This window comes from Hylobates moloch, unplaced genomic scaffold (assembly GCF_009828535.3).
Source record: "Hylobates moloch isolate HMO894 unplaced genomic scaffold, HMol_V3 SCAFFOLD_7, whole genome shotgun sequence".
NCBI lineage: Eukaryota > Metazoa > Chordata > Mammalia > Primates > Hylobatidae > Hylobates > Hylobates moloch.
In genome coordinates this window covers 41,601,714-41,615,888 of record NW_026652282.1, presented here as the reverse complement: position 1 = coordinate 41,615,888, position 14,175 = coordinate 41,601,714, and the positions used below count along the sequence as shown (strand labels likewise).

General features: G+C 39.1%; 1 protein-coding gene across 1 annotated transcript in view; it reads right to left on the bottom strand.

The window, feature by feature from the left end:
• Positions 1-937: 937 nt before the first annotated feature.
• ZNF674 (zinc finger protein 674) overlaps positions 938-14,175 on the bottom strand; it is a 17,916-nt gene continuing 4,678 nt past the window's right edge. The window contains exons 2-3 of the mRNA XM_058441308.1: positions 9,865-9,919; positions 938-4,574 (exon numbers count right to left, since the gene is read on the bottom strand). Of these exons, the coding sequence (XP_058297291.1) occupies positions 3,042-4,574; positions 9,865-9,919 (1,588 nt within the window). The 3' untranslated portion in view covers positions 938-3,041. The remainder of the gene's footprint in view (positions 4,575-9,864; positions 9,920-14,175) is intronic.

The following is a 14,175-nucleotide window of genomic DNA, read 5'->3' as shown; positions in this document are numbered from 1 at the left end:
TTCTCAGCTACTTGGGAGGCTGAGCAGGACTGCTTGGGCCCAGGAATTTGAGACCAGCCTGAACAACATACTGAGAGCCCCTGCCTCCAAATATTATAGGATACCCAGTCTCTTTTTTTTTTTGAGACGGAGTCTCCCTCTGTCGCCCAGGCTGGAGTGCAGTGGCGCAATCTCGGCTCACTGCAAGCTCCGCCTCCCGGGTTCACGCCATTCTCCTGCCTCAGCCTCTCCGAGTAGCTGGGACTACAGGCGCCCGCCACCACGCCCGGCTAATTTTTTGTATTTTTAGTAGAGATGCGGTTTCACCGTGGTCTCGATCTCCTGACCTCGTGATCCACCCGCCTCGGCCTCCCAAAGTGCTGGGATTACAAGCGTGAGCCACCGCGCCCGGCCAGGATACCCAGTCTCGAGATGTAAAATATTGTTGACCCTGGAACATGGGATTATGGGCACTGACCCTCCAGCAATAAAATATCTGCATATAATTTATGAATCCCCCCAAATTTGACTACTGATAGCTTACTGTTGACCAGAAGCCTTACTGATCATGTATACAGTCCATTAACACATTTTGTGTATTATATGTGTATTCTATTTACTATTCATTCAGTGAAGTGGATCATAAGAAGTTTTCATCCTCGTCATCTTCACGTTGAATAGGCTGAAGAGGAGAAAGAAGGGTTGATCTTGCTGTCTCAGTGGTGGCACATATGGAAGAAAATCCACATATAAGTGGACATACACAGTTCAAACCCATGTTGTTCAAGGGTCAACTATGTATACACTCAAACCCGTAAACTCAATCATATGGAAAACAAATAGGCAATATGTATACATATGTGAAAATGGGGTCGTTTTAAGAAGAGAATGATGTTACATATTAAAGACAAAGCTGAGTGGCAAAATGGATGGGAAAAGAAAATAAGCATGCATAAGATACACTTTAAATGATATATTTTATTGGTGATTTCTGGAGACTACTTCAAAAAAACTTTTATACATCAATAATCCCCACACTCAAATGCCAATTTACTTAATAATTTGGTGTATTTCTTTCCTAGCTTTTTCCCTCCACACTACACAGATATACCTTTTTGTTCCATGTGTTTATCTATACACACACACCTATGAAATAGGTGAATACAAATTTATATTTATATAGATGAAATACAAATTTATACTTATATGTACATATAACTTTACTTATCACAAAATTTTTATATGTCAACCACTCAGAATCACTGATATAATGGTTCATATACTTCCTGTTTTTACAATATTAATCATATGGTTATTGTTTTATAGTATTTTTTTACTTAATGATTTACCATGAACATTTTCCCAAATTTAAGACTATTGTCTTAATTGGTGCATGTTATTTCACCTAATTGACATATCAATTTTTAATCATCTATCATTGGATATTAAATTGTCTTATTTTTTCACTACTTTAAATAATACTGCTTTTATAGAAGATACTCTGAAAATTTTAAATCTTATATTGCTTCACCATAAAATTATTACTCTTTCTTAAAACATGGAGAATTTTAAGTTCTAAGCACTGTTCCTAAGGAAAGTATGTAAAAGCTTACTATGTGCCCTTTCTGTAATGGCTTTGCATTTTTGCACTGAAGATATTGATGAATAATATATGTAAGGTCTCCTGTTTGAGATCTTTGTTTCAGGGATCCTGATGACTCATCCTCTCTTACTCTATTTAAGGAAGCATTTTTTTCTATTTGTTCAGGAAAATAATCTGGGAGTTTGCCCCACATAGGATATTTTATGCTTTATACTGTTCTTTTAAAAATGTCATACTCACTGAGCGTGGTGGCTCTCACCTGTAATCCCAGCACTTTGGGAGGCTGAAGCGGGCTGATCACCTGAGGTCAGGAGTTGCAGACCAGCCTGCCCAACATGGCAAAACCACGTCTCTACTAAAAATACAAAAAAAAAAATTAGCTGGGTGTGGTGGTGGGTGCCTGTAATCCCAGCTACTTGGCAGGCTGAGGCAGGAGAATCGCTTGAACCTGGGACGCAGAGGCTGCAGTGAGCCAAGATTGTGCCACTGCACTCCAGCCTGGGCGACAAGAGCGAAACTCCATCTCTAAATAAATAAATAGTCATACTCTACTCCACAGTGAGCATATCTTAAATTTATAATTGTTTGCCACCTCTATACCTCTTCCACAAAATGTGTGGTAAAGAACATGGTAAGTGTGGTGGCTCATATCTATAATCCGAGTGCTTTGGGAGGCAAAGGTGGGAGGATCAATTAACGCTAGGAGTTCAAGACCAGCCTGGGCAACATTGCAAGACCCTGCCTCTATTAATAAAAGAATATAGAGCATGATTCCTCTCATTTCTACCACGGGTTTGTTTACTTATTTATTAGACAAGGTCTGGCTATAACGCCCAGGCTGGAGTGCAGTGGCATGATCTCATTTCACTGCAACCTCTGCCTCCTGGGCTCAAGCCATCCTCCTACTTCAACCTCCTGAGTAGCTGGGACTACAGGTATGCACCACTACACTCAGATAACCTTTGTATTTTTTGTAGAGACAGAGTTTTGCCATGTTGCCCAGGCTGGTCTCAAACTTGTGAGCTCAAGCAATCTGCCCACCTCAGCCTCCCAAAAGTGCTAGGATTACAGGTGTGAGCTACCTACCACGCCTGGCTACCATGATTTTATAAGCTCACTAAATTCTTAGTTTTCCTCCACATAAATACTCTGATAAACAGTGTCATTTAAATTATTTCTGAAGGCTTTCCCACATAACTACACTCAGTTTTGCCCCTTTTGAATTATTTGACATACAGTTCTTCACTCCTTGGTGAAGAATTCTGGGTGAAAAAACTGATCGCATTTATTGACACCTCTGGAATTATACTTTTGTACTTTTTATTAAGTTAAATGAACATTAACATATGAAGAATTTCCAATATTGTGGACATTTATAAGATTACTCCCCATGATTAATTATTTGACAAATAATGAGACTAGTAATAGTCAAATGACAAATTACTAGTATCTAGTATAATCATAGGTTTTTATCTCCTGTGTGACTTCTCTGATGTTTAATGAGAGTTGACTTCCCACTGAATGCTTTCCCACAGTCTCTGCATTCATAAGGTTTCTCTCCTGTATGAGTTCTGTGATGCACAATGAGAGTTGATTTCACACTGAAGGCCTTCCCACATTCACTACATTTGTAAGGTTTTTCTCCTGTATGAATTCTCTGATGTTTGATGAGAGTTGACTTCCTACTGAAGGCTTTTTTACAGTCAGTGCATTCATAGGGTCTCTCTCCTGTATGAATTCTCTGATGTTTAATCAGTGGTGACTTCTCACTAAAGGCTTTCCCACATTCATTGCATTTATAGGGTTTCTCTCCTGTATGCATTCTCTGATGTACAATAAGGGTTGACTTTTCCCCAAAGGCTTTCCCACATCTTCTGCATTCATAAGGTTTCTCTCCTGTATGAGTTCTATGATGGACAGAGAGGTGTGACTTTCCACTGAAAGTCTTCCCACATATACTACATTCATAGGGTTTCTCTCCTGTATGAATTCTCTGATGAACAGAGAGGTGTGACTTTCCTCTGAAGCTTTTCCCACATTTACTACACTCATAAATGTTCTCTTTTGTATGAGTTCTCCAATGTTTAGTGGGACTGGGCTTCTCATTAGAGGCTTTCCCATGTTCACTGCACTCAGGTTTCTCACTTGTGTGAATCCTTTGATATATAAGGCTGGACTTAGTACATTTAATACCTTTATAAAATGCTTGTCTAATGTGTGTTTTTTCATGTCTAATAAGATGATATGAACTCTTAAAGGCTTTTGGACATTTGCCACATACAAATGGTTTCTCTCCTGTATGAGTTCGTTGATGTTTAATCAGAGTTGACTTCTGGATAAAGGTTTTTCCACATTCACTGCATTCATAGGGCTTCTCCCCTGTGTGAGTTCTCTGGTGTGCTATGAGGGTTGACTTCTGGCTGAAGGCTTTTGCACATTCACAGCATTCATAAGGTTTCTCTCCGGTGTGAGTTCTTTGATGTACAACTAAGTTTGCTTTCTGGATAAACACTTTTCCACATTCAGTACATTTGTAGAGTTTCTCCCCAGTTTGACTTCTCTGACTTTTTCTAAGGGCTTGCTTTTGGTGGATGGCTTTCCCTCGTTGATTAGGGTCAAAAAATTTCTCTGCAGGTTGAGCTTTATGAAGATTATAATGGAGGCATACTTTCCAATATGCCTTACATCCATCATCTTTCTTTCTTACATAGCTTCTATTTTGACTAAGAAAGTTTAAATTATGTTTTGAACACCTTTCCCATGAATAATATTTAGGAAGTCTTTGTTTTACAGAAACAAAGTCTGTGTTGAGATAAATGATTTTCCTACATATTTTACATTCTTGACCACTTTCATCCTTCAGTGTTTCCTTGCCTATGAATGCAGCTTGCCACAGAAGTTTGTCTTGGCTTTCCTTGTAGTGATCTATCTGCTCGTCAACTTGCCAGACTTCTAGAAGAAAATGCAATGAATCATCAAACTTGTCTTCCCACTATAATTTATGAAATAACTAATCCCTAAATGCCCAAGCAGTGAACTCCTATCAACATGACTTGAGCTGATGTGGATGGAGGACCCTTCCCATGTCCCAGGCTCAAAATCAAGAAAAGAAATGTATTAGGTATCAAAATGAAGTGGGAATTTAAAGTGAGAGAGTAAACAGAACAGCTTGAGGATTTGAAGGGGACCATAACGCACAAATGTTCAGGAATTCAGAAAAGTCAGAGTGTAATTTTGGCTTAAAGCTTATATATATATATACATATAATTGTATGTGTATATATGTGTGTGTGTGTGTGTGTGTGTGTGTGTGTGTATGAAAGGTTGCCACTGCTATGAACCTACCAATAACAAGACCAACTTTTAAAATTTTTCAGTTTGTAGGCTCTGTACTATGCTTGTAATCATTTGAATTGAGTTACAGAATTAGGCTTTTGATGTCTTATATATAACATCCTTCTTGCCAATTTCTCTGGCTAGTGGGGAATCTTTCTAGTTCCTGTTTAACAATCATGGGAGCCCTTGTAGTTCTATATATATATATGTGTGTATATATGTATATATATGTGTATATATATGTATATATATGTGTATATATGTATATATGTATATATATGTGTGTGTATATATATGTGTATATATATACGTATATATACGTATATATATGTATATATACGTATATATACACACACACACACACACACACACACACACACACACTCATGTCTTTATAGCTGAAGACATCACAGAACTTCTAGGGAAAACCAACTCTCACTGAGGAGTTCACAGTAGAAAATTTAAAACCTGGCTGGGCACGGTGGCTCACACCTGTAATCCCAGCACTTTGGGAGGCTGAGGCAGGTGGATCACGAGGTCAGGAGTTCAAGACCAGACTGGCCAACATGGTGCAACCCTATCTCTACTAAAAATACAAAAATTAGCTGGGCGTGGTGAAAGGTGCCTGTAATCCCAGCTATTCAGGAGGCTGAGACAGGAGAATTGCTTGAAGCTGGGAGGCAGAGGTTGCAGTGAGCTGAGATCCCACCACTGCTCCCAGCCTGGGTGACACAGCAAGACTCCGTCTCAAAAAAAAAAAAAAAAAAAAAAAAAAGAAAAGAAAATTTAAAACCTTAGAAGGAACTGATCCATCATTAGAAAGAATTGACCAATATGTTTAAATATACTCCCATTCCTAGAACTGTAGATAATAGAACAATCTGTACTTTAAAATAAGTATATTTCAAATGTACAAAGATAAGGTAAGAACTAGACTATGAAGGAAATAGCAGGAAATTTTGAAAAAAGACAGATGAGTATTTTTAAGGTAGGCATTATTTAAAAAAAAAAACACTAGGTTGAACAGTAGACTAGCCACAGATAAGACAGATTTAATAAATTAGATGACAGATCTTGGGAAATCACTTAGTCTCTAATAGGCTTCCCTTGGCATAAACATCACACATGTTGGTGCATCTTTGATACTGGAGTTAGACTGTGGTCTGTGTTCATGATAGGCAGACAGCATAAGGAAGTTAGAGTGTGCTCTGTATTCATGACAGGCAGACAGCATAAGGAAGCCTGCACATGGATGCCTCCAGATTCTGCCTGTGCCTTTTTCCCTTATAATCCAGTTGTTTATCATTACTACATCACTGTAATAAATCTTACCCATGATTACAACTATATGCTGAGTTCCATGAATTTCTCTAGAGAATATCTGAGTATGGGAGTGGTCTTGGGGACCCCTGATCTAGGCAGTATTTGAAGATACAATGACTGATTCTTTTCTAAAATGGAAGAAAGGCATGTATCCTACCACTAAATGTCCAAAGTCCTTGAGTGTGGAAAATAAACAAGTCTGCACTTAGACAAAGTTCAGTGCAGCCACAAGGCTTTCAAGTCAGAAAGAAAATATTGTAAGCTACCATGAATAAATAAAAGTATCCCCTATAAAGAAATAATTATGTCAACATCAGACTTCTTCAAAAAAGAAGCCAGAAGATTAAAGAATAGTATCTTCTCTGTCCCGAGACAAGCTTTCATCTTAGAACTCTATACCCAGATAAATTATCATAAAGAAAGATGACAAAGACATTTTTGGACAAGAAAAGACAAAGAATTTGCCATACACAAAAACTGGCTAAGAATAATGCTTGATACTTCAGTTATTCAGAAAGATAATGACTAAAGAGGAAAAAGGGGGTAAAGAAAATCCAGCAAAGGCAAGAAAAAAAGAAGTAATGAAAAGCAGGCTATGTAGAAAATATACTAAAAGAAGAAATACAAATATAGTAATTTCGCAATAAATATATATTAACCCTATTAGTTAAATGCCAGCCATATCAAATTGCATTTTTAAAAAATCAGCTCCAGGTTTTCAGAAGACAATTAGGGCAAAATGACAGAGAAATGTTGAAAATAAAATTACAGGAAAAGGTACACCTGGCACTTAGTAACCAAAATAAAATTGGCAAGATAATGCTTATATGCCAAAAGCAAAGAAGGATAAAAGATGAGAATATTATAAAGCAATTTTCACTTACGAAGATGTGAAACTCTTAAATATACATGGCAAATTGATTCCACTTATGATGGATAAGAGGTAATACATTTAGTATTATTGAAAATATACAGCCTGGGCAACATGGCAAAACCCGTCTCCACAAAAACATACAAAAAATTAGCTGGGCGTGGTGACGCACACCTATAGTCTCAGCTACTTAGGGGGCTGAGGCAAGAGGATTGCTTGAGCCCAGGAGGTCAAGGTTGCAGTGAGCCATGTACACAACACTACACTCTAGCCTGGGTGACAAAGTAAGACCCTGTCTCAAAAAAAAAAACACACATGTGCACACGTGCACACATACACACACACACACACACACACACATGCCTTACTACCTATTCCACTTGTAGTTCATACCATAGAGAAATTATGGCAAATTTTAACATGTACAAGAATGACAACAAAATATTAGAAACCACCAAATATCCACCAATAAAGGTATGGAAAATGAACTATGACACTAATATTTCCGCTATTACAGCAGTTAAAATAAATGATCTAAATCTAAAGTATCAGCGTAAAGCTCAAAAGGTAATACTGAACACAGAAAGCAAGTTGCAGAAAGATCCCTATAATTTTTTTTTTTTTTTTTTTGAGATGGGAGTCTCACTGTGTCACCCAGGCTGGAGTACAGTAGCGTGATCTCGGCTCACTGCAACCTCTGCCTGCTGGGTTCAAGCAATTCTCCTGCCTCAGCCTCCCAAGTAGCTGGGATTACAGGCACCTGCTACCATGCCTGGCTAATTTTTGTATTTTTAGTAGAGACAGGGTTTCACCATGTTGGCCAGGCTGGTCTCAAACACCTGACTTCATGCAATCCACCCGCCTTGGCCTCCCAAAGTGCTGGGATTACAGGTGTGAGCTACCGTGCCTGGCCAAGATTCCTATAATTTGAGTGTAACAATCTGGTAATTTTACAAAAAGAATTCTATATTGATTACAGGTACAAATATACGTAGCAAAAGTATAAAAACATAGATTAGAAGGATACTCACAAAATTCATGATACTGTTTACCTGGGGAGGAGATAAGAGGAATAGGCCTCAGGAGGGGAAAAATGGGACTTCAACTTTATTTGTAAACCTCTGTCTCTTTTCTTTTCTTTTCTTTTTATTTTTTAAATTTTATTTATTTATTTATTTTGAGATGGAGTCTCCCTCTGTCGCCTAGGCTGGAGTGCAGTGGTGGGATCTCGGTTCACTGCAACCTCTGCCTCCCAAGTTCAAGAGATTCTCCTACCTCAGCCTCCTGAGTAGCTGGGATTACAGGCACGCACCACCATGCCTGGCTAATTTTTGTATTTTTAGTAGAGATGGGGTTTCACCATTTTGGTCAGGCTTGTCTTGAACTCCTGACCTTGTGATATGCCCGCCTCAGCCTCCCAAAGTGCTGGGATTACAGGCGTGAGCCACCGTGCCTGGCCTGTTTCTTTTATTTTTTAAAAAACGACAAAATGTTAACATTTGCTAATACCGGGAAGGAAGTACAAGAGTGTTTGTTAAAATTATGATTTTCTGTACTTTTTTGCAGTTTTAAAAGAAAGGCTTTTAGGTTGGACTTCTGAAATGACAGAGTGAGAGGAAGGACCTCAGTAAATCCTCTTTCCCCCAAAAGTAATGAAAATACTGGCAAAATCAAAAATTATCAAAATCAATCATTTCACGACTTTAGAAATTAACCAAAGGCAAACAATCAATTAAAAATCATTTATTCAAGAAAAACTATGCCGGACGTGGTGGCTCATGCCTGTAATCCCAGCAATTTGGGAGGCCGAGGCGGGTGTATCACCTGAGGTCAGGAGTTCAGGACCAACCTGGCCAACATGGTGAAACCCTGTCTCTACTAAAAATACAAAAATTAGCCAGGCATGATGGCAGGCACCTGTAATCCCAGCTACTCAGGAGGCTGAGGCAGGAAAACCGCTTGAACCTGGGACACAGAGGTTGTAGTGAGCCGAGATTGTGCCATTGCACTCTAGCCTGGGCTAAAAGAGCAAAACTCTGTCTCTCTCTCACACACACACACACACACACACACACACACACACACAAAAGAAAAAAAAACTAGTAAACCTCAGTAAGAACAGCCAGGTCATGGTTCACTTGGCACTACTACTACTCTTCCTGCTCTCCCACTGGCTCCCCAGCTCCATGAAAACTGGTAGCCTCACAGCTACCCAAGGGGATGACCTGTTTTGGAGCTCTACCAAAAGCCCTATCCCCAGACTGCTGTTGCTATTTGATCTAACTTAAAGCTCAGCTCCAAAAAAATAAAGGACACTCTATGGTAACTCAAATCCACACAAAGAAATAAAGAGCACCAGTAAAGGTAACCTGTAGGAAAGTGTTAACACAGCAGAACTGATCTTTAGAAGGGCCTGCTCACAGGGCTGGCTCCTGGCTAAAGTCTGGGAACTTGGCTTGTGAAATATTCCCTATGTTGATATGATGGTTTTGCCTGCCTAGGGCACTGAACACCTGTTTTTCTTCTGGGAGTCTGGATGCCCGAACACTAGAGGCTGATGATTTTCTGGTATGATGTGCCTATTTTTAGTGGGCCAAACTGGACTTGCCCACAGACAAAGTGAAAGGAGCTTAAAAAAAAGGCCTAGCTTGCCGCTTGGATGTGCAGTGCAGCTGTCTGGCCCTGTAGCATCTTGGCTTTGCATGGGAAAAAAAAAAAAAAAAAACTATCCCTGTGGGGATTTATTTCCTACCAGGCACCCAGAAATACTGCTGGCAGTGATCCCATATGGGGATATGTCAGAGCACCTGAGATAAAGGGGGTAAAATCTTATAAGCTGAAACAGAGAAAAAAATTATATCAAGTATCAATAATCAGAATAGCTTTACACTGAAAATTAGATGACAATGGAGCAATGCCTTCAAAAGTCTAAGGGAAAGACATTTCCATCCTAGAACTCTACTCCAAGCCAAACTCTCCATCAGGAGTCAAACACTTGTAGACATCCAAAAATCTCAAAACTTCATCTCCCATGGGCCTACATCCTTTCTTAGAAAGTACTTGAAGACTGTGCTCCAACCAAATGAGGAAGGGGGCATGGCATAAAGAAAATATGGAACCCAGCAATGCAGAAGGTGAAGGGAATCCCCAGAATGACACTGAAGAGCAATGTCAGGATGGTAGCTGCACAAGAAGGAATGAGGATAATCCACCCAGATGAGAGCAGGTCAGCAGGCTCCAGAAAAACTCAGGGATATGACACTGAGGAAATCCTTGATATCTCCAGAAGCGCTCAGAGTCACTCTAGACAACTGGTGATAAGTATATGGAGGAAGAAACAAGTGAAAGAAACAAAACAAGCCAGGAGAAGTGGTTCACTCCTGTAATCCCAGCACTTTGGGAGGCCGAGGCAAGAGAATGACTTGAGTCCAGGAGTTTGAGACCAGCCTAGACTGTCAGTCCAGTGAGACCCCGTCTCTATAAAAAACTTAAAAAATTAGCTGAGTGTGGTAGTGCACAGCTGTAGTCCCAGCTACTCGGGAGCCTGAGATGGGAAGATCGCTTGAGCCCAGGAGTTTGTAGCTGCAGGCTGCAGTGAGCCAAGACCATACCACTGCACTCCAGCCTGGGCAATACAGCAAGACTCTGTCTCAAAAAAAATAATTATTAACCAAAGGAACACAGTTATGCAGGGAAGGTAAATTAATCATAGATTACTATGTGGCTTGGCTGTGTATAGTATTTATATATACAGTTAGCCCTCTGTATCCATGGGTTTTACGTCTGTGGATTCAACCAACCAAGGATCAAAACCCACAAATACGAAGGGCCAATTATACCATGCCATTTTATATAAGGGACTTGAGTATCAGTGGATTCTGGTATCCATGGAGGTTCTGGAACAAATCCCCTGCAGATACAGAGAGCTAACTGTATAGTCATATTGTAAAAAATAATACTGATGGAAAACAAATTTATGGTATAATCACATTGGGACTATTGGGAAACAAGAAGTCTATGTACATACGCGTGCCTTTGGGTGGGTGACAGGAGCAGCGTGGTGAGTTCAATCTTAACCTTCCACAGTGAAACATTTCAAATAAGTTTTGTAAAATATATGTAAGTTATAAACAATAGTAATACCAAAAATAATACCTGTGTATCCACTACCCATTAAAACAAATTATAGTTATCTTTGAAGTTCTTCATATGCCCATTTCATTTTCTTTCTTTTCAGATAATCAATATCCTAAATTTTATGCTTATCATGCCCTTCACTTTCTTTACAGTTTCACCACATTTATTTTATTCTTTAAACCTCAGGCATGACCTACTTTAATAAAACTAAGACTTTTTTTTAAATCAAGAGAATACTGCCTTAGGTTGGTAAATTGGACATCTCAGATGAAACATAATGGTCTAGAAAAATGACCAGAATTGACAGAAAATACAAGAAGCTTGAATAAATCAATAATTGTTTTTTAAATTATAAAAACTGACTCCATAATCAAGTCTTGCCATATCCAGATGGTTTTGAAAATGATTAGTATCAAACTCTCAGGAAACTAAATTTCAGTCACAGTTTCAAAAATTACAAGAAGGAAAAGTACTCAGTTTATTTTATGCAGCTAGTATAACCTTGGATACCAGAATAAGAGAAGAAAGTACAAAAAAAAGAAAACCTAAGATCTATTTTACTTCTAAACATTAATGCAAAATTCATAGGTTAAATACTAGTAAAATCAATTCTAAATTAATTTTTTTAAATGCTTCACAATTAAGTAGAGTTTAGCACAGGAACACAAGAACACTTCAATATCAGAAATTTATTCATGTAATCTACCACATTAATAGATTAAAGGAAGAAAAACTTGTCTTCTCAACATATGCAGAAAATAAGCATTCAAGAAAATACAACACTCATTAGTGATTTTTTAAAAAGTCTTACTAGGCTGGGGTGGTGGCTCACGCCTGTAATCCCAGCATTTTGGGAGGCCGAAGTGGGTGGATCACCTGGGGCCAGGAGTTCAAGACTAGCCTGACCAACATGGTGAAACCCCATCTCTACTAAAAAATACAAAAAATTAGCTGGGCGTGGTGGTGGATGCCTATAATCCCAGATACTTGGGAGGCTGAGGCAGGAGAATTGCTGGAACCCGGGAGGCGGAGGTTGCAGTGAGCCAAGATTGCACCATTGCACTCCGGCCTGGGTAACAGAGCAAGACTCTGTCTCAAAACAAAAACAAAAACAAAAACAAAACGAAACAAAAGTCTTATTAACAAAACAGGACTAATAAAAGGGGCTCTTGATGAAAGATATCTTTCAAAATACCACATCAAATATCATATTTAATAGTGAAAGCTATAGAAATTACATCATTTCTGTGCCTCTGTTTTTTTTCATATATAAAACAGGGATAACAACCAGCCTACTTTACAGGGTCATTGGGAGGATTCAACTATTTAATATGTGCAAAGCATACAGAACAATGCATTTGTGGCACATGGCAAGCATTCAAATGCTGCTTATCATTTTATTACAATCATGGTCTTCATGATTATTTCCACTAAAATCAGAAACAAATAATGCAATATCATTGTATCTATTAAACATTGTACTACAGGTCCTAATTCATTGAGAGAAGAAAAAGAAATAAAATGTATAATTGGAAAAGACAATTGCCTTTATAAAGATAATTATTCACATAGAAGACCCAAGAGAATAAAAAAAGATTAGTATTAATAAAAGCCTTCAGAAAGATTTCTGTACATATGATTTTATAAATATCACTAGTATTCTCATATACTAATATTAACCAATTAGAAGATGTGACAGGAAAGAAGATCCGAATCACAAACGCAACAATAACTCAGAGGTATCTAGGAAGAAATTCAACAAAAAATGCACAAGATCTTCCTGACCAAAAATTTGAAACATTATTAAATGACATAAAAGGAAAACTGAGTAAGAGTTCACTGAAAGGAAAATTCAAGAGTATAAAGATGCCAATTCCCAACCCACTCCCAATTCATTTCTAAACACATGCAATTGCAGTTGGAATCCCAGAGTTTTCCTTGGAACTCAACAAACGAATCCTAAAATTCCTATGGGAGACCAAAGGATCAAAGGAGATAAGGGGACTAAAGCCTATTAGCTCTTAATAACATTAACTGATAAGAATGGTACAACAGGCCGGGCGCAATGGCTCATGCCTATAATCCCAGCACTTTGGGAGGCTGAGGCAGGTGGATCACCTGAAGTCGGAGTTCAAGACCGGCCTGGCCAAGATGGCGAAACCATGTCTCTACTAAAAATACAAAAATTTGCCGGGCATGGTGGCATGTGCCTGTAATCCTAGCTACTCAGGAGGCTGAGACAGGAGAATTGGTTGAACCCAAGAGGTGAAGGCTGCAGTAAGCCAAGATCACACCATTGCACTCCAACCTGGGCAACAAGAGTGAAACTCCATCTCCAAAACAAAAGGGGGGTGCTCGCCTGGGCACAGTAGAGCAACTGTGTTTTGTCCGGGCGCCACAGTGGCTCACGCCTGTAATCCCAGCACTTTGGGAGGCCAAGGCGGGCAGATCACCTGAGGTTAGGTGTTTGAGACCAGCCTGGCCAACAAGGTGAAACCCCATCTCTACTAAAAATACATGAAATTAGCCGGCCGTGGTGGCATATGCCTGTAATCCCAGCTACGCAGGAGGCTGAGGCAGGAGAATCACCTGAACCTGGGAGGTGGCGGTTGCAGTGAGCCGATATCACGCCATTGCACTCCAGCCTGGGCAACAAGAGCAAAACTCCGTCTCTAAATAAATAAATACATAAATTCCAGGCAGGTTTTAAGAAAATAAACAGCAAATATTTAAATTTTTAAAAAATTATATAAAAATATTTTTATGTGCTCAGCCAAAAAAAAAATTACTTAAAATTACACAAAAAGGGTCGGGCATGGTGGCTCATGCCTGTAATCCCAGCACTTTGGGAGGCCGAGGCAGGAGGATAACCTGAGGTCAGGAGTTCGAGATCAGCCTGGCCAACATGGTGAAACTCCGTCTCTAC